General features: G+C 38.9%; 1 protein-coding gene across 3 annotated transcripts in view; it reads left to right on the top strand.

Moving 5' to 3' along the window:
- LOC121517726 overlaps positions 1 to 19,585 on the top strand; it is a 46,154-nt gene extending 26,569 nt beyond the window's left edge. The window contains exons 5-18 of one of the 3 annotated variants that reach the window (XM_041799716.1): positions 1,960 to 2,136; positions 8,827 to 9,003; positions 16,339 to 16,385; positions 16,606 to 17,416; positions 17,597 to 17,701; positions 17,782 to 17,886; positions 17,963 to 18,067; positions 18,147 to 18,251; positions 18,331 to 18,435; positions 18,515 to 18,619; positions 18,694 to 18,798; positions 18,878 to 18,982; positions 19,062 to 19,100; positions 19,184 to 19,585. In XM_041799716.1, coding sequence (XP_041655650.1) covers positions 1,960 to 2,136; positions 8,827 to 9,003; positions 16,339 to 16,385; positions 16,606 to 17,416; positions 17,597 to 17,701; positions 17,782 to 17,886; positions 17,963 to 18,067; positions 18,147 to 18,251; positions 18,331 to 18,435; positions 18,515 to 18,619; positions 18,694 to 18,798; positions 18,878 to 18,982; positions 19,062 to 19,100; positions 19,184 to 19,202 — 2,110 coding nt within the window. In that variant the 3' untranslated portion in view covers positions 19,203 to 19,585. The remainder of the gene's footprint in view (positions 1 to 1,959; positions 2,137 to 8,826; positions 9,004 to 16,338; positions 16,386 to 16,605; positions 17,417 to 17,596; positions 17,702 to 17,781; positions 17,887 to 17,962; positions 18,068 to 18,146; positions 18,252 to 18,330; positions 18,436 to 18,514; positions 18,620 to 18,693; positions 18,799 to 18,877; positions 18,983 to 19,061; positions 19,101 to 19,183) is intronic. The other 2 variants (XM_041799718.1, XM_041799717.1) reach the window with 2 other exon arrangements.
- Positions 19,586 to 20,937: the final 1,352 nt, after the last annotated feature.

A 20,937-nucleotide genomic window follows, 5' to 3' on the forward strand; every position in this document is an offset into this window, starting at 1 on the left:
TACTACATCAAAAACCTAACTCAGCTGTAGGAATGGAGGCAGGATTATTCAAATTAGAAAAATGTATAATCACAATACAATCAACTTGCTCTGTTAAGTTAGCAAAAATCCACTCAGAGCAATAATCCACTGCCACAGTAGTCCAAAATAATTAACAATAAGACTAAATTGTCACTTGTAATAACTACTGTTATTTATAAAGCAGTAGCAGACTTCCAATTAGAGGCCTTTAAAATACACCATAAACTTAATAAATCAATCATAACTAATCCCAAAGTAATTTTACGCAGTAAATATCTGAGAAATAACTTTCACTGGACGATGACACAGTAGACATCTGCACACAACAGTCCCCCCAACAACAGCTTATCATAGCAGCTTATTTCATTTTTATACCTTACATACAGGGATTGACATTAACTTTTCAACTGCCACCATGGCTAGTGGTTTTTCAAAGTTACTAGCCACTCAGCATTTCTAATAGCCAAAATGTTATCTTAAAAAAACTCTATGTGATATGCCACATTGTGCACGTCTGGTACGAGAAGAAACAAATCCTCTGTTTTCCCTCATCAAGCTAATCAATTTAAGCTCTCCTCTTAATAAATCACTTCTACCTGTACATCTGAAACAGCACATTGTAGACATGTGTCATACTTCAGTGATAGAGACCGTGAGTGAGACACTGGAGAAAAAACACTCTTCTTATTGGCCAGATCGAGGCAGCATATATACTGTGATCTTCTACACTTGTCCTGGTATGACCTGCTGTTGAGACGTTCTTGCCTATGTCAATTTTCTTTATTTGAAGTACTATAACTGACAACAAAAACACATGATTCTTGTTCTCTTTATGGACATTAAGTTTAAACTAAAAATAAAACTGATAAACTGTTTAATAATCCTTCAAGAAGGTTTCATATTCCTATTGTCTTTTTATCTGTTAATTATAAATAAAAAGGATATCTATAATATAGATCTACAAATAATAGATGACTTACATTTGGTGCGTGAAACTTTTATCCTTCTGCTTCTGTTTTCTCACTGCCTCAGGGAACTGATTTAAAGTTTTGGAGTTTCTCTCATCTTTTATATCGGATGATTATAAATATGGCAAATCATTATACAAACGTATCAGAGGTTTTAATAACGTTTAAATTGTGCGCGCATTTGCAGAGGTTTTATCGCCCTCAACATACAAAGAATATAGATGGAGTATTAATCAAACAATATTTAGACACACTGCACACACTGGCTTGCACGAGCGACAGAGACTCACAGCTGGAGCACGCGCACACACACAAACCGCGCTGACGTGCTGATCCTCCGTGGATAGAGAGACGCTTTAAAGCAGAAGAAGAAAGTTCAGGTCTGAGTTTAGCCTCCAACATTCTGAAACATTTTTCCTAAACATATAGAAGCCTTCAGTCTACATTACCAACATGTCAGTGTGAATGTGTGTCCGTATACTAGTATGTGTGTGTCGCGTTTAGGTGTCATACAGCATCAAAGCCCTTTGTGCTGATTAAAAGCACATGAATGGATGAAGAGACCATCCACTTTCTCGGTTATTTTGGAGGGAAATTTGAGCCTTTATGTGCCAGCAGGCCTGTCTCTGTAACAATCCTAAATCATAACAGCTAACAGACAAGCACAGTCAGAGTGAAGCATAAGTTGTGACACTGATAAGTTCAGCTAGCTGGCGGGTGTAAATGTCAAGGCCTGCTCCTGACAGTAACTAGATATTGGATGCCGTCTTTGTTCGTTTAGTTCTGCCTCTTTGTGGACTTTGTTCTACAGTTGTTTGTTAACATTAAACTTAACTTCTCTCCTTCCTTTTTTGAAGATATAGATGTTGATGGAAATGAGGACTCATCTCTGATGAAATTGCATGACAGATGTGTTGACTTTTGCCACAAATTCTTTTGGTACAGTTTATGATTCCTACTGTTTTCACAGGCTGAGTTGGTGTGAGCTCACTGAGAAGTCTTGCAATGGTCTCTCATCATCAATCCTCAGCTCTGCATCCTGTAATCTCACAGAGTTGGACCTAAGCCACAATGATCTGCTAGATTCAGGAGTGAAGTTCATTGCTGATGGCCTAAAGAGTTTACACTGTAAACTGGAGACTCTCAAGTAAGTACGCAAAACCTTACATTAACGGAAAAATAATATTATTAATTTTATATATTAGTATTCAACTGATATTGAATTGGGTTTTTCATTTATTCATTTATTTATTTTTTTAATCAAAAGATCAGTTTCTTTTCTTGTTTTTAATTCTTGAAAGAAAACAAATAAAGAATGAACAGTTCTTTTTTTGAGACACACACATGGCACCTTTTTATATTGAGAACTGTAGGGGTGTAATGGTTTTTGTCCCGTGGGTCATGGTTCAGTTCACGCAGTCACAAGACAGATGCATCCGAACCATTCAAAAATTAAAAGAAAAGAAATGTTTCAAGTATTTCCCTGCCAGCCTTGGTGGCAATAATGCTCATAACTGTTTTCAAACCACTATTAAACCACTGGCATATTAAAATACATGAAAAAGAAAAGCTGTCTCCCAGCTCTGGCTGAAAGAGAGGCAGAGCAGCAAGACCAACTGCGCTTTTCTGTCTCTCTTCATCACCAGTCTATTTTTAAAAAGCAGGGGAAGATATTAAAGGCTATACATGGACCAACAGAAGTAGAGGACACAGATGACAGATGTGTTTTTAAGCGCTCTGCTCAGGCTTTGTTGTCACCCCCCCCCCCCGTTTACGTGGGCTAGTCTGTAATCCTTCACTGTTGAACATGAGTCATGAATAACTACTGCATCAGCCTTTTATTAAAAACATTACGGCACTTTTCACAAATCACAAATATGACACACTGGTCTATAAAGAACAGATTTAAATTAGCATATTTTGTTGTATTTATTTTCAATTTTTCAAGTCAGATATTAGACTGTTTTCCGTTTCGCTTTTCATTAAGCCAATTATTTTGTTTTTCTTTTAATCTCATGTTTAATATATCACAAGCTGTTCCAACTACCACTGATCGTTCTAAAAAGCACCAGATCAGGGGTGCCCAAATTCTTTTCAGTGAAGGGCCAAAAATGAATCCGGGTGGAGGGTCACAGGCCAAAACTAAACATTCATGTTGCAGTGCATGAAATTAAATATGCCTATAGCCAGTGCTTTAAGTGGGCCAGTATGTAACAGTACGCAGTACTGACACTTCTAAATTTTGCCCCTTGGTGTACCGGGACTTCTTCCAGCTTACCGGCAAGTACTGGTACGCTCTCCTGCCCTCTCCACAGCTGACAGCTTAAGTTGATGATTCATGACAGACTTGACAGTATCTAAATAGATGCATTATGTGGCGCACGGCGCTCTTCCCGCTGTGTACTGTGACGTTTTTATCTGTACGCGAATTCAGGTGAACTAACCTGCCACTGTTAAAAGGAAACCAGAGATTAAATCGTTCACCTCTCCTGGACAATGACGCAGCACGTGAGCGCAGTGCCGCCTCCGCCAAGGAGCTTGGTCCACTGACACCTGTTCGTACTGCCGCTGAACGAGACATCAACACTAACACTGTTCAATAACAGTGTTCAAAATGACCAAACAGACTGTTAGTGAAAGGATCAAGTGCTGTAGTTTTGCTTAAAGAGCAGCTGACTCACTGAGAAAGACAAAAAGCCTGGATATACGGTGACAAAGAGCGCTCACAGACGGAGCAGAGACTCAGGGTGTCAGTGAGGAGAGGGGCTGATTAAACTCTACATTTGGTGACAAAGACCAACTATTAAACTCACTGCATTTTATATTTCTATTTTATCAAAGAGCCTTTTTACTTTTTACATAGGCTACAGTATGTATATATATATATATATATATATATATATATATATATTTATTTGTTATTGTTTAAGTTGTTATTTCATAGGTTTTTTTAAAGATTTATTTAAGGGCTTGTTGCCTTTATTTGGAGAGGACAGGACAGTGGAGGGTGTAAGGAGTCATGAAGAGAAAGTCAGGAATATTAGGACTATATAAGGACTACTATCTCTAACACTAATAGGCTTCCTGACCGCAAAATTATCTGTTTCAAATGCTGAATCTAGTGGAGAAATAACATTTCATTTTTCTTATTTTATTTAAGGAGCTTTATCGTTTAATACTGTGTCTTCCCCACAAACATGTAGTTTATTTTTATTAATTTTTCATGTCCATGTTGACAATGATCATCTTTCTGTTAATAAAAGTGACAGCGGGAAATATGATCCATGTGGATTGACTCAGAGGTGACAGTTTTTGTTATTTCTTTGTAGATTAAAAATATTCAAATATAAATCATGTATTGCAATTCAGCTAAATTACTACTAAGATATGATTTTTGCTCTATACCGCCCAAATTAGTTCTGGGATTGTGTGAGAAGAGAGTACCGGCTCTTATTTTGTTCCACTTAAAGCACTGCCTATAGCATAATTTTGCAAAACAAAAACTCATACGAAGTAATTTTGAAAATAGATAACACTATTCTTTATTGTGTTTTGCAGCATGAACTTACTGAACATCCATATGGCACAAATACTAATGAGGCATACCGCCTTGAAATCAATTTTAGTTAAAAAGTATTCATGTTCCCAACTCTTTTTAAACTTTCAGTGGGGGTGGGGCATCAAAAAGTCAAACATGGGCAGCCGGCCAAAAATAATCACCCGTGGGCCAATATTGGCCTGCGGGCCCCAAAGTGGACAGCCCTGCACTAGATGGAACAAAATACCTACTGATTGATTAAAGGTAAAAATCTTGTGCTGATATGATAATCTCATGGATTAAAGTTCTCCGTTGCCACGACGGATTGGATTTTATTCTGTTCTCCTGTTTTTTTACTGATGGTTTGTCTCATACAACCATCTACATATTAGCACATTTTCTGGCCAATCAGTCCACATTAGCGCATGTCTTATCCAATCAATTGCTGATAGTTTAATCCTTATCCATGAATTATTCATTTCTAACAGATTTTCTTATGATCCTTAACTTCCTCTTTTTACACTCAAGCATCTCCCCCTGCACACAGTTAAGCAGACTCATGGTGAATTGGCACTTTTTGAACAGGACATGTTAAAACATGCCTTAACTTTTTTAATACATCTCATACAATGATTAAAACATTTCATTCCTTAATATCTATTACATTCAAAAACAGCTTGCAGCAGTTAGCTTTCTGATTTCTCCTAATACAGACTCTATGTTATCTTTTATTCAGGGTAAAGGGCGTTCTTACTATGGTATCCTCAAACAGGGAATGATTCAATTTTACTTGACAAAGGAAAGGAGCATCGTAAAAAGACGCACAGCAGACTGCTTCATCACCTCAGCCCTGCAAACACGCTGCCCAAAAAGAGGCTGTTACAAACTGTATGACTTTTAAGACTGGAGGAGAAGTTTTTATTTTGTGTAATTTAATATTGATTCTTTTTTGAAGATAAAGAATATTACCACCCTGCGCAGCTGCACGGACTCTCATAGAGTCCAGCCCTGCCCACACCTCTGACTAGTTTTCTGCATCTCAGACCTTAATGAAATTAAGAGGTTTTTGCCTCAGCTGCTCTCATGATGGCAAATACTTTACCTGCGTAATTGTCCATCAGCTCTAAATGCAGACATCGTATCTCACTTTAGTGATTCAGTTCAATGCCAGCCTGATTTAATCCCTCATTATAAAGAATCTGTAATGCCAAACTAAAATCAACTACATTATTTACTTTTATTTTAATTTTACATCAACAGGACTTGCAATTATGTTCTTGATCATTAACGTTCAAACAGGACATAGTTTAGAAATTCTATGCGTATTTGACTCCAGGTCTCATCAAAAAATGGTAAAAATTCCACTCATAATGATAAAACATTGTTTATAACTGAAAATTTAATCCTAATCTGGACACAGGCTGTCCTATGACATGAGAGATTGACACTTTTGGTCTTGGTGCAGCGCTAAAAGACATAATTACCCACGGAGATGCGCCACTTCATGACGCGCACAGGGATGTCAGAGGGACTCGGAGAGAACGGACATGCAGAAGAACGACTGTTGTGGCTCAGACAAGTGCTTATAAGTCAAGTTTTCACTCAGAAGGTGAGGGTTTATAGCTCTTTGAGCAGTAATAGAGCAGCAGTCAGGGAAACATCTCAGCAGGATCCTCCTATTTCTCTCTTTCTGGACTCTGCACTGATCCTAGGTCGGGTGAAATAATCTCAGGGTCTGATCAGATATTGTTGTCAACAGGTTGCCATTTTAAAGCCATGAACAGTTTTGCTGAATGAATGTTTATAAGGAATATTCCAGTCTTGTAAATTCAGCATTAGTAGGTCTTAAAAATGTTAAAAAGGTGTAAAAATTGCCACCTGATACAAGGACAACATATTTATGACTGAACTGTTTAGATTACTTGCAAATAAATCCTCTGTCTAAAGTAGCTAATTAAGCCATACTCTATATAGGAAAAACTAATTGGGGAACTCTGCTGTAGGGGCTTGTATGAGTTACAAAGGCTGGGTTTCAAGTACTTAACTCTAAACAGGCTCCAGATTATATTCTGTGAGCAATAACTCTCCACTGTGAACCTCTTTCTTCCTCTCTTCACTGGGCTCTGTATAGTTAACATGGCCTACTGAACCCAGGTCTGGTGAAGTAACCATGGTGTCAGACGGTCTAAATCCAAAATCCAGTCACTTGTAGATCTCAGTGTTTACACATGTTTACAGCAACCATATTCCAACATATCTAGTGTGTTAAGACACAAATCATGGATTTCACTTTACAGGGTCTTTAACTCATTGAGTGCCAGCCCTTTTATAAAATGGGAAGTGGCTTGTGCCAGCGTTTTTGGCCATTTTGAGTCATCTTTCAAGACCCACAGAATATTTTGTACTATGACTCTGAAAACACAGAATAGCTCAAATGAAAGAAGAAACTCTCTATTTCATCATGGAAAAGACGTTTGTTTGCACCTTGTTCCATTCTTGATTTATCTGAAGTTGAATAGAGGCTAGTTTCACCAAAAAGACCACTTGTTTTCTAAAAAGCTGAGAAAATGCATTTTTGTGAAAGAGAGTCTGTCAAGCAAAAAAATGATTTGGATGTTATAATTTTGCCTTCAATGACATAAAAGACATCTGAAAATGGTATTACAAATGTTATTTTATTGTAAAACAAATAAAAATAAATACAACACAATACAACTTGACGGCCGCCACAGGACCCCTGATACGCCCACGTCCTCTCCTGCTTGCATGTCCCCTGGCACTGCCTGTAAATTATAGAAGTAATATAATATATAATACTATATATTATATATTATATAATATATAATATGTTATCTATAAAAATAGAATTTTTTTGTTCTTACCTCTATTTCTGCCAACAGACAGTGATGCAGAACTGCATGGGGCTTGCTCTTCTCTCAAGTCTGCTTCTGAAATTACATGAGTAAACCCATAAGTTATGGTTTCATTCAATAAATTTGGCTGAATAATAATTGGGTTCGTAATGTTAACTTACCTCCATCGCTCTGGGATGGAGAACAAGATCCACTCCGCTCACTCGGCAGCCATTCCTCAGAGTCAGGGTCGGAAAAGTCCTTCTCTGAAGTGTCATCGCTGTGTATATCAAGCTGGCTGGTGGATGCCTTTTCTCTCCGATGCACAGGGGGAGACCTGGCAGCATTTTTTAGCCTCTTGGTTGGCTGAGGCAGATGAATGAACACGCTGATGCCTGGATTTGCTGTCGGTTTCAGTGAGTTACCGATTTCTCATGCAAGCCAGTGTGTGCAGTGTGTCTAAATATTGTTTGATTAATACTCCATCTATATTCTTTGTATGTTGAGGGCAAAAGTTTCTTTCAGCGTCTGCTGGCGAAACTGGCCACTTGATCCCTCAGTTTTTTGGGGGGCATTTTGTGCTTTTAGCTTAGATTACCTCCATCCCTGTATCTCTACTTCATGCTCTGATCTTAGTGGCTTTGATCTACCGTCTCTTCCGTGTTCTGACTACGTATCCCAGAAGCCCCAAAATTACTCACAGGGAGCGTGAGAGCGCCCCCTTGTGCCAGCATCCAAAAAAACACTGACGTATATAAACGTCAATGGCACTCAAGCGTTGGCTGTTAAATGACGTATACATATATCAATGGCACTCAATAAGTTAATGATGAGGGTCTAAAATGGCCAATGATGCAGAGAATAATGATTAACACAGCTTTAAAAAAATCATGTTGTCCTAACAGCACAGTCCAAAAAAGGCTTATCCAATTATATTGAACTTTTTAATGCATCCAGTGACACGATTTTGTTTTCAAAAAGGCCAAAATAAATACAGAAATTCTCATTACATTTTACACTTTCATTACCAAACTTTGACATTGACAAGGCAGGGGAGTTTTAAACTAGAAAAGGTTGTGCAAGATAATCCAGTGTTTTTTTAAAGGATTGCAAATTTTTCAAACGTGCACCAGGGACCTGATTCCTAAAAAAGATTGCACACTTTTGACCCACTGAAGCGTTGTAAATTAAACAAAAGGATGGTGTGTAATCCACAGAATGTGCAAATGTTCACTCACTCACTGTTGTTATCATGTCTAATGTGATCCTGGAGCAAAGTCACTGATTAGCCACATGGCTAGTAGTAGTGCGGGCTAAATCTATGCTTAGTTGCCACCCTTTGGTGCCATTAGTGGGTGCAATCTATACTTTGTGTGAAACTACATTTCAGCAGTCTAATAGAACCACACAACTCTAATCTGAATGTCTGTTTGTTTGGGGTCTCCAGACTGTCAGGTTGTCAGGTGACAGAGAAAGGCTGCTCATTCCTGGCCTCAGCTCTAGAGTTCAACACAGCCTCAACCCTGAAACATCTAGATCTGAGTTACAACCATCCAGGAGCTGAAGGGGAAAGGTTGCTCTCTGCTATAGCTGAAGATCCAAAGAGAAGCCTGAAGACACTCTGGTAGGTAAAGAGGAGGAGCGGTGTGTTAATGTAACTAATAAATGGTTTGTTGTGCTTTGAAATAAATGAATCTAATTACAGGTTCTGTGGTTAATTAATCCAAATAAACCACATACACAGACAACATTAGTAGGACTGGATTACAGGCAGATTTACAGTATAACACTGTAAATGGCTATATTTATAAATGTAAGTATATATATAATATTTTTTTAGATTTCACTCTGGTCTTTTCATTTAGAGTGAATTATTTTACTGCAGTGGTTTTCAATTGTGTGCCTTGAGGCTTGTCTAGGTGTTCTATGGGAATATGAACGACCATATGTTATTACTACAAATATACAACTTAAGTAAGTGTCACTTGTTTTATAGAGGCTATTTTTGCATGAATATGGATTTGTTTGGCCCTAAGTATTTTAGCGTGATCTTGAGGTTGCCTTGGGCAAATAATGTCACGTTTATCAAAAATGCAAAAACAAAAGATGGACCCTAATGCAGTATACTCGAACTAAAACTTAAATCAAACAAAGAAGCAGCAAAAGTCTTCTTCAAATGAGAACAAAAAAATGCAAAAACAAACCAAGACATTCAAAAGTCTTATAACATTGAGCACAGGGAAATCCAAACTTACAGACACAGGGAGCAGGGAAAGACATGACAATCAGACAATGGATAGAGAGAAAACACAGAACCTAAATACACAGGGAGTGATTACAAGCAGTGAGACAGGTGTAACAAACAAGACACACAGGTGAACTGGTGAGGACAATTAAAATGGAGGGAAACTGAGGCAGGAAGAAAAACCGGAATCACACACACAAGGGAAGGCAACTACAAAATAATACAGGAATCTCAACAAGAGAACCAAGAAACATATACAAACACAGGGAAGGACAAGGATTACAAAATAACACTAGATACTAGAAACTAAGACCTGGGGGGAAAAAACTATTTAACTCAAAGAAGGCAACACACAAAAATAAAACACTTGGAGCTCAAACTATAGAAGGATGTCAAAACCCTAAAACATAAGAGACTACAAAGTTAAACTTCAAAAGGTACAACAAAAACAAAAAAACCTCTAGAAATTAGAAAAAAACTAAAAACTCAGACGACAAAAACACAAAATCTGGATCATGACAAAAAAAGGTCAATAACCACTGGTTTACTGTATCTACTTTGTTCTATTGACACTTGACATCCTCCTTATCCTCCAACACACTCAGTTACCTCTGCTATCAGTCTGCACACAGAGCTGTATGTTAACTTTTTTTGCCCATAGCACTTGTGCTGCAGAGATTGACAATTTTGTAGCACAGAACAAAAACTTGTGGCACAACATATAAAATGTTTGTTACATCTCTAAAATCATCATGTAACCAGATGATATTCTTAGTAAGTGAAAACAAAACCAATACAGCCTAAATTACAGCCCTCCATTAACGTCTAACAAAGCTAACTGTATACAATTTTATACATACAATAAAATTGTATCATTCTACAATGAAAATAAGCAGTGAAGACAAGCCTGTGGCTCTGTCACTCCTTTAAAATCACTCTGGATCCATCCATCCTGACAGAGAGCTTCATATGATGCCAGCTGTGCCAAGTAGTGGTGGGAGTATTGATACTAAAGTATCGATATATATGGATATTTACCAAGTACTCTTTTGGTATCGATCCCTTTAGCAAAGTATCAATACCAAATGAGTACTATAAAATACATCTCACCACCGCTTCTCCGCCGTCTGCCTCCTGCCTCCTGCCTCCCTCTCTTCCAGACTGTTTTGGCTTTACTGCCAGTCTGTATCATGTGAATTTGAAGACCAATCAAACATGCCTTACCTGCTTGTCCGTGTCACATGGCTTTAAGGACCAATCGGACATGTCGATCCTGCCGTACTATATGACTTTGAGGACCAATCATTAATGAGTAATTTTATAAGTAATTTTATAGCCTGTGATGTCATCTCACTGTGTGCCCCTTCATGTTCAGACCACCACTGCTGGGGGCAGTCCTCCATGTCAATAGTCGGCTCTGCTCTGTAGCGCTCCACACATTCTTCAATACAGTCCTCCTCTTCATCAAATGAAGACTCTAGGGCAAGCATAAGAGCAGACCTCTTCATAGGTGGCTCAGATGTGCTGGTTGGTTGGGCTGTGCAGGCCCCCCCCGTCTGAGCAAGGTGATGATCGAATGCCACACCTCAGCCCTGTTGGGCCTGCTCAGACACTTAAGGTCCTTAAACCTAGGATCAAGTGCTATTGCAACCCTCAGCCATGAGATGTTCATTTTCTTTTTGTGTTTCTCCATGTCTATTGTGAAGGTCTCCTTGAATTTAATCAGACACCTCCATCACACGCAACAGATAACACAGTTCTGGCAGCACCACAGAGCAGGACACAAAATTCTCTCCCCCCAGGAGTTCAGTTATGTATCTACAATAACAGAGGGGGAAAAGAATCAGTTCAATTAGGGACCTGCATCAAGGCTACAGTCACATACTTGACAGTGAGCTCCTTCTCTATCTCTTTCACCCAAATTAACCCACACTTTCTCCTTCTCTCACTTAGATGAATACACACTCTCTCCCTCTCTCACTCAGATGAACACACACTCTCTCCCTCTCTCACTCAGATGAACACACACTCTCTCCCTCTCTCACTCAGATGAATACACACCCTCTTCCTCTCTCTTTCAGATAAACACACTCTCTCCCTTAAATGACCACACACTCTCCCGCTGTCACTCAAATGACCACACACTCTCTCCCTCTCTCACTTAGATGAACACACACTCTCTCCCTTTCTCTGACTGAGATGAACACACACTCTCTCCCTCTCTCACTCAGATAAACACACACTCTCTTCCCCTCTCACTCAGATGAACACAGACTCTGTCCCTCTTTCTCTTTTAACTACACACACTCTCTCACTCACTCTTTCATGCATATAAACATAGACTCTCTCCCCCTTTTTCTCTTTTACTCATATAAACATACACACAAGCCCTTCTCGCTTATCCTCTTTTGCCCACCCATCTCCTCTTTGCACACACAAAAATACACTTAGAACTTCTGACACAAACCTACTCTGATTAGGAAACAAACAAATAATAAACAAGAGTTACCTGCAATGCTCCAGCACAGACTCCAAATTCTTCAGTTTCTCCAGCTCACCTGATGTAGACACCATGATATTGCTTGCATGTTGGGCCAGTGCATCTCTCAGTGGTCCTTGATTTCATCTGATCATCTCCAGGGTACTGTTCTAGATCATTGACATGTCCTGTGTGAGTGACTCCTTCTTAAGCGGATGTGCAATTTGCTGTTGTTTGAGCTCAGCTGCATCTGATGGGCTGTGCTTGAAATCCCCCACTACCTTTTTGCATTTTGCCAATGCGTTGTCAGACAGGCTATTCTGAAGAGAAACTGTGATGGCTCGGTGGAGGATGTGTGCAACACAAGGCATATTTCAAATGGGAGCTGCCTGGCTGCAACAACTATGTTGTGGGCACTGTCTGGGGTCAGTGAGCTGCCTTTACTTTCAGCGCTCCATTGTTTGGCTACCTGCATGAAGTGCTCGGTGCACCCGTCGGCAAAGTGCCTCTCCTGTCTTACAGGAGACTGTCTAACAGTCAAAGCATGCAACTGAAGCTGCCACTCTAGGTCAAAATAAATGTGCATAAATGTCAGAATGTGCAGTGACCCCAGGGTAACTGTGATCTCTTGTCCTCATACAAGTTGTGTGTTTTCGTCACAACAGTGGCTCTCGAAGGAAGTTCATGAGTGCGGTTGTTGGATGCAGTGTGAATTATTTCAAGCAGACCCTCGTTCTCGACTATATTAATGGGCCTGCAAGCAGTAGCCACCCATTTAGCAATCGCCGTTGTAAGCCTGTTGCTGGTAGAGTTGTTAAGGCGTATCCACGTTAAACAATTTAGCCTTGCCTGCCTCTGACTGGGCAGAGGGGGGCTCTCCACATCGGTGGTGTGCTTGGCCAGCAAGTGGTATTTGAGACTCACTGTACTCCGGTGGTAACTCAGTTCACAACGACAGTAACTGCAAATAACTTGTCGAAAGAACCATGCATAACTTTAAAGCTAAACTTGCCATTTGAAAGACCTTTTTCTCTTTCCATCTCTGCTCCCAAAGCCACCCTGATGCCACTACTGCACCGCTTCCTGATCTTGCATGCTACGGAGTAGCAGAGGGTCATACAAAATGTGCATGCAGAGGGGCAGAGGGCCATACAAAAGATGTGTGCATTAATCACACGTCCAAAAAAAAAAAATATATATATATTTTTTTTTTATGTTTCTGCAATGGTTAATACACCAATATGTAGAAGCTCTTTAACTCAAATGATGTTTTTAATGCTAAAATATAATTATTATTGTTATCCATGAATTTTCAAATTTACTGATTTACAAAAAAACCCTGAAAAAATAGTAAAGCAAATTATTATTTTTTGATTAATATGTCAAATTATAGTATTAGCTTGCATTCCTGAACAGAAAAACGAGTTTTAGTGGTTGAATGTTATGCTTGATTCATTTCTGACTTGTCAGAGAGGCCCAGTGAGCCGGCTCATATTTGGGTGAGTTCATTTTGAAATTCCTCATTCCTGTTCAAAATGGTAAAACGTGGAAAGCTCACTGAAAATGAAAGACTCCACATTAAGCACTTCATGATGCTGGATGGTCTCTGAGACAAAAAATGATGGGTGGTCTTATAAATTTGTTAAGCACTGTATATATATTTATACATAGATATATACAGTCATGAACAAAAGTATTTGTACCCCTGGAATTTTTCCTGAAAATATACCATTTCTCCCAGGAATTGTTGCAATTCCAAATGTTTTTGGTATACACATGTTTATTTCATTTATTTGCATTGGAACAACACAAAAAAAGAAAAAACAGAAGACAAAAGCCAAAATTGACAGAATTCTACACAAAACTCAAAAATGGGCCGGACAAAATTATTGGCACCCTTTTAAAACTGTTGGTAAACATTTTATTTCAAGCATGTGATGCTCATTTAAACTCACCTGTTTCAGTAACAGGTGTTGGCAATATAAAAATCACACCTGAAGCCAGTTAGAATGTATAAAAGTGGACTCAACCTTTGTGTTGTGTGCCTGTGTGTGTCACACCAAGCATGGAAAAGAGAAAGAAGAGCCAAGAATTGTCTGAGGACTTGAGAAGCAAAATTTTGGAAAAATATGAACAATCTCAAGGTTATAAGACCATCTCCTGAGTTCTTGAACTTCCTTTGTCCACTGTGTGTATTATAGTTTATAACCCAACTGTTGCTAATCTCCCTGGACGTGGACGGAAGAGAAAAATTGACAAAAGAATGCCACGCAGGATAGTTGGAATGGTGGATAATCCTCAGTCAACTTCCACACAAATTCAGGCTGTCCTGCAGACTCAGGGCGCAAAAGTGTCAGCATCATCAAACAAGACTAAAAATGTAATTTAGTTTGCATCAGACATATAGATCCATAACATTGCTCCACTGTGGGTAAACTGTTAAAATATAATGCATTCGTATCTCTTCTTCTTCCCAGCTGAAGGCAGCAGAGGTCCCAGGTTTGGCAGAGTGCAGAGAACACACTATCATGGTTTGGTACCATAATTGGGCAAGAGAATAAATGCTTGGACTTAAAGTAAAGACTAAAATGATTTCGAGTTTTGTTGACTAAAACTATACTAGAACTATAAAGGGTAGAAATGATTAAAATGTGACTAAAACTAAAAGGAAGTTAATCCAAAGGCTAAGGGCCAATCCCGTTTCCACCCCTTAATCCTTCCCCTTATCCCTTCCCCTTCCTTTACCCCTTCCCCTTAAAACCGACTGGTGAAGGGTAGGGGTGAAAACCTTCCCATAAAGTGTATGTGAAACCCCAGCTTAAAGCTAACTCTGCCCCCTTCAGTAATAAAAAAAAAATCACACAAAGTGAGCTGTTTTTTACTAAGAGGAGGGAGGGGAAAAGGATGAGGTTTTCCAGCTGAGGCAGGAGACGTCCCCTTGCCAGAAAGTGACACAGAATCCCACAGCACTGCTGCTTCAGAGCGATCTTTTGAGGTGGAGGATTTTCCCTTTTATTTTCTTGCCTGAATCTGGTACCAAATCATGGTAGTGTTTTCTATGCACTCTTCTAAACCTGGGGTCCCTGCTTTCTACAGCTGAGAGGCAGAATAGCTACAGATGCATTATTTTTTTTACAGATTTACCCACAGTGGAGAAACATCATGGATTTTGAATGTCCAATGAAAACTACATTGCATTTTAGACTAGTTTTAGTCATCTTGACAAAATTGTGCTGTCCCTTATGTATGTGGGTTGAGAATTGCAGGCCCCCATAGAAAACATTTGGGAAGGGCAGGACTTTTCAGGAAAGTGATTGGATGAACGTTCTGCCTGTCACATTCATGATGGGCCAATCAGAGCAGAGCTCAGAAATGGAGTGCTGAGCAATGTCATCCTCCCTCCACTCCAGCTTCACACACACACACACACGGGGAGGAGAAAATATCCTCCATTGAATCAATGGTGTTTTGTGCAGGAAGGGGAAACATACAGAACATGCACAAAAACATCTCTGCCAAGACAATCTTTTAGTGTGGCCCTCTGTTCTGGTTTTTACAAGAAATGTGGGCCAGTTCCTAGCAAACTACAGCAATGTCTGAGCTAACAGCTACCACAGCAGCAAGGCCTGGCACTCCTGGACAAGCCCACCGTAATGATTGCTGACACACTGGGAGTAGAGCAAAAACATTTCTTTTGTCACGGAAAGCTGTCTGTGTTGCTCTCTGCGCTTGTCTCAGTAAAAACACGTTGTGGAGTTCAGACAAAACCGTTGCCGTGGTGAAGTCCAAGCTATACTCCACTAGCAGGCCTTGTATACAACCACTCGCAACTACTAACCCTTTCCCTCTAACTATGACGTACTTATGCAGAAGCAGGTCAGCAGAAGAGTGAAAGCACCTTTTCTGTCAGGGAAAGCTTTCACTGTTGCTTTCTGCGCTTGATTTAATAAAGAAATGTCTAGTTCTGACAAAAGTGCAGCTTTGGCTAAGTCCAAGCTAATTGCTCCACTAGCAGCCATTGCATGCTAGCATTCAGACAACAAGAAACCTTTTCCCCCTATCATATACTCATGCTGAAGCAGGTAGGTAGAAGAGTGAAAACATTTTACAACATCAAAAGATTTTAGGGTTCTTTGTATCCTTTATTTCCTACATAAACGTGTCATTTTGAACTTGGCATTGCATGGCTACAGTTTTACAAACTGTACATTATGAAAACTTTTTTTTTCTTACAGCTTTGACTACTTTGGAGAGCATCGCTTAAAGCCAGGAATGAAAAAATGTAAGTATTTTATTTTAGAATGGATAGCTAACAATAAATCACTCCAGGACACTATAAGCTCTTGAACAAATGGATAATAAATTAGGCTTGATAATGAGCCTTTCTTGTCATGCTTTGATTTGATATTTTAGTTCTTATGTCCAAATTTGACAATATAATCTTTTAATGGATTTTAATTTCAAAACAATGTATAAATTCACCTTTATGATTGCTCTGTCAGATGATGGATGTCTGAAACTTGATGAAAATACTGCAAGCAAGAGACTCGTTCTGTCTGAAGGAAACAGGATGGTGAAGACTGTGAGGAAGGTGAAGGAAAAGGTGCAACGAGAAGAAAATGAGGAAAGGTTCAAGAGGTCTCAGGTGTTTTGTGAAGAGGGCCTGAAGGGTCTCTGCTACTGGGAGGTGGAGTGGAAAGGGACTGTCGGCATTGCAGTGGCTTATAAAGAAGTGGGAAGGAAATGGGACCGCAAGAGTGGTATGGGATGCAATGACATGTCCTGGAGTCTGCTCTGCTCAAAGGATGGATACACTGCCATACATGGGACAACATCCATACATATTAAACAGCCGTTTTCCCAGAAGATAGCAGTGCTTCTGGACTGGGAAGCTGGCACTCTGACTTATTGCAGTGATACTTCAGGAGAGCTGAGCCCTATACACACCTTCAGAGCCAAATTCACAGAACCAGTTTATCCAGGCTTTTGGTTTAAGTGGGGCTGTGTAACTTTGTGTGAGACAGATAAAACCTCTATACCATGGAGTGAACTCATGCCTCAACTGCCAGAGCAGGAGGAAAAAGCAGAAGCCAAAGTTGCAAAATTCACAGTCCCTCAAAAATGCAACTTGAAAAGAGCTCCAGAAGTGAGGTACAACCGTGCAGCAACCACCAGGATTAAAAAGAAAGGTCCCCAAAGAATGGTGCAAAACACTCCAGCACCCTCAGAAATGCTGGAGAAATCCGCAGGACCTCAAAGGGAAAGAAACGGATCTAAAGATAATCCTGTAAACTTCAGTCAAGAAGAATCTGGGTATAATTTATCATTATTATTCTTCAATAAGAGGTTTTAAGAAGTAAATGGAACCAGTGCGATGTGTCTTTTGAAATAACACTGGTGCATAAAGCCAGGATTCTTCTTCATTCAGAATTCATGACATAAAGAGTAACCTAACTAACATATCAAAATTACTGACTATATTTTATATTATAGACCACCTGTTCATAGGAGACAGAACTCTCCCTCACCAAGTGTTGTCTCCATGATAAGTAACCTATCCAAGGATATGCCTCTGGACTTCAAGAAGGAAGGACAAGGGTAGGATATGTTGTAATGTCATCTTTTTGGTGCAGGAAGTAAAAGAATATGCAGTAACTGATTTTTTTTTTGTGATGAAGGGCAATCATTCTAGACAGACCAGACTCTCCTTCACCAAGCGTTGTCTCCATGAAAAGTGACCTATCCAAGGATATGCCTCTGGACTTCAATAAGGAAGGACAAGGGTAGGATATGTTTTAGTCATGTCTTTGATGTGTTTAAAAAGAAAAAATGTCACTGATAATTTTTTTTGTGTTGAAGCGCAATTGTTCCAGAGAGACCAGACTCTCCATCCCCAAGTGTTGTCTCCATGAAAAGTGACCTATCCAAGGATATGCCTCTGGACTTTAGTAAAGAAGTACAAAGGTAGGATATGTTGTAGTTATCTCTTTGATGCAGGAAGTCAAAAAGAATATGCAGTAACTGAAATAATTTTGTGTTGTAGTGCAATTGTTGCAGAGAGACCAGACTCTCCTTCACCAAGCATTGTCTCCATGAAAAGTGACCTATCCAAGGATATGCCTCTGGACTTCAAGAAGGAAGGACAAAGGTAGGATATGTTGTAATGTCATCTTTTTGGTGCAGGAAGTAAAAGAATATGCAGTAACTGATATATTTTTGTGATGAAGGGCAATCATTCTAGGCAGACCAGACTCTCCTTCACCAAGCAATGTCTCCATGAAAAGTGACCTATCCAAGGATATGCCTCTGGATTTTAGTAAAGAAGGACAAAGGTAGGATATGTTTTAGTCATGTCTTTGGTGCAGGAAGTCAAAAAGAATATGCAGTAACTGAAATAATTTTGTGTTGTAGTGCAATTGTTGCAGAGAGACCAGACTCTCCTTCACCAAGCGTTGTCTCCATGAAAAGTGACCTATCCAAGGATATGCCTCTGGACTTCAATAAGGAAGGACAAGGGTAGGATATGTTTTAGTCATGTCTTTGATGTGTTTAAAAAGAAAAAATATCACTGATAATTTTTTGTGTTGAAGTGCAATTGTTCCAGAGAGACCAGACTCTCCTTCACCAAGTGTTGTCTCCATGAAAAGTGACCTATCCAAGGATATGCCTCTGGACTTCAATAAGGAAGGACAAGGGTAGGATATGTTGTAATGTCATCTTTTTGGTGCAGGAAGTAAAAGAATATGCAGTAACTGAAATAATTTTGTGATGAAGGGCAATCATTCTAGACAGACCAGACTCTCCTTCACCAAGCGTTGTCTCCATGAAAAGTGACCTATCCAAGGATATGCCTCTGGACTTTAGTAAAGAAGGACAAAGGTAGGATATGTTTTAGTCATGTCTTTGATGTGTTTAAAAGAAAAATGGACTAATTGTTTTTTTTGTGTGTGTGTTTAAGTGCAATTGTTCCAGAGAAACCAGACTCTCCTTCACCAAGGTAGGATATGTTGAAATGTTATCTCTTTAGTGCAGGAAGTCAAAAATAAAATGAAATCACTGATGTATTTTTTGTGCTTCAAGGGAAATTATTCCAGAGTGACCAGACTCTTCCTTCACCGAGGGGTTATCTTCATGAAAAGTGACCTTTCCGAGGATATGCCTCTGGACTTAAGTCGAGGAGAATGAAAGATTTTTTTTTGTCATTCTTAAAATAAAAAGTACCTTTTTAATTTTGCATGCTTTTTCATATTGCTTTATTTAAGACAAAGAAAAGAAATTGAATATTGAATTTGTCTTTCCTCATCAACAATTCAGGAAATGTATTTTGTTTATTCAGAGTTGTTGAGGAAATGGAAAATGCTGATATCAATTTTACAAGAAGGAATAGAATAGAATGCATTTATTGTCATTGTACGGTCAGTACAACAAAATTAAAATGGCACTTCTGATAAACAGTGCTGCTTTAAAAACAGACAATCATGGGACATAAACCAACACCATAAAAACAAAATTATCAATTTAAAACAATAAATAATTAATGGAATATTGCACTGAAGTTGGAGGAAAGAGAAAAAAAAGTTTAAAAAAAAGACTGTTTTGCTCCTTGAACTTCTGCAAAAGGTTTGTTGCCAGGGTGGGAACTGTCCTTGATTATGTTTGTGGCCTTGTCAATGCAAAGTGATAATGCAATCTGTCGGTTTTACCAGACTATTATCATTATCATGATTATCATTAATAACTTTTATTGTCTAGAATTTTAATTTTCTTATGCTGATTTATTAATCTCTACACATTTTAATTGTTTTTATTGTCACTCTTACCATTTTTATTTACATTCCTTTCCGTCTCTTCCTAATATTTTAAATGCTTTTACATTTCTGGTCCTTAGGTCTCGTTTATGTAGTCGGTTCCTGTGTTGCCAGGATTGGTCTAGGTCATTCTGTGTTTTTATTCTTATTTTTATTTTTATTCGTGGTCTTCATTTTTATTACAGAATCTTTTCATATCTGGGTTTTTTGATGTCTATATAAGCTGATACCATTTTGTCTTTAAAATGTTCAGCTAGTTTTTATGATGTTGGAGTTACATTGCTGGCTGAGTTTTTCAAGGGTTCTTCTGCTGTTGGGGTTTTCTCTTTCTTGTGATGTTTTTGTTCTTTGTGTTTTGCTTTGTAACTGTGATTCTGCTTGTTGTCAAAGCACTTTGTAAACCTGTTTTTAAAGGTACTATACAAATAAAGTTTATGATTATTATTATTAATCTCTTCTAGAAAAGGCAGAGGTAACCAGTGATTTTCCCTGCTGACCTGATCACCTTTTGGAGGGCTTTCCTGGCAGCAGAGCAGCCAGCATAACATGATGCAGTATGCCAGAACACTTTCAATGGTGGAGCGATAGAAAGTCACCAGCAGATTCTCCCTCAGATGGTTTTTATTTAGTAGTCTAAGAAAGTGCAGTCTCTGCTGGGACTCTTTCACAACTGTTGTAGTGTTTGCAGGAAACAGGAAAGGTCCTGGGAGATGGTGGTCACCAGGAACTTAAAAGGATCTGAAGAAACCACTCAACATAGTGACATAAATAATCCCAACCACAAAGACCCAAAAATATCAAAGGGGGAAAACAATAAGGTCTGTTCTGACATCTCTGTAACCATAGTTGGAAAATTGGTCCATGAGGAGAGACTGGTAAAATAGTGGATTAAAAATGCAAACAGGTCTGCTTTAATGTGATAGCTCAATCTTTTCTTCATGGCAATTAAGGAAAAATGTATCACACTGATCAGATCAAAGTCCTTTTTGTCCTGGATTGACAAATGGTAGCAAAAAAACAGAAAAG

This window comes from Cheilinus undulatus, linkage group 11 (genome assembly GCF_018320785.1).
Source record: "Cheilinus undulatus linkage group 11, ASM1832078v1, whole genome shotgun sequence".
Taxonomy (NCBI): domain Eukaryota; kingdom Metazoa; phylum Chordata; class Actinopteri; order Labriformes; family Labridae; genus Cheilinus; species Cheilinus undulatus.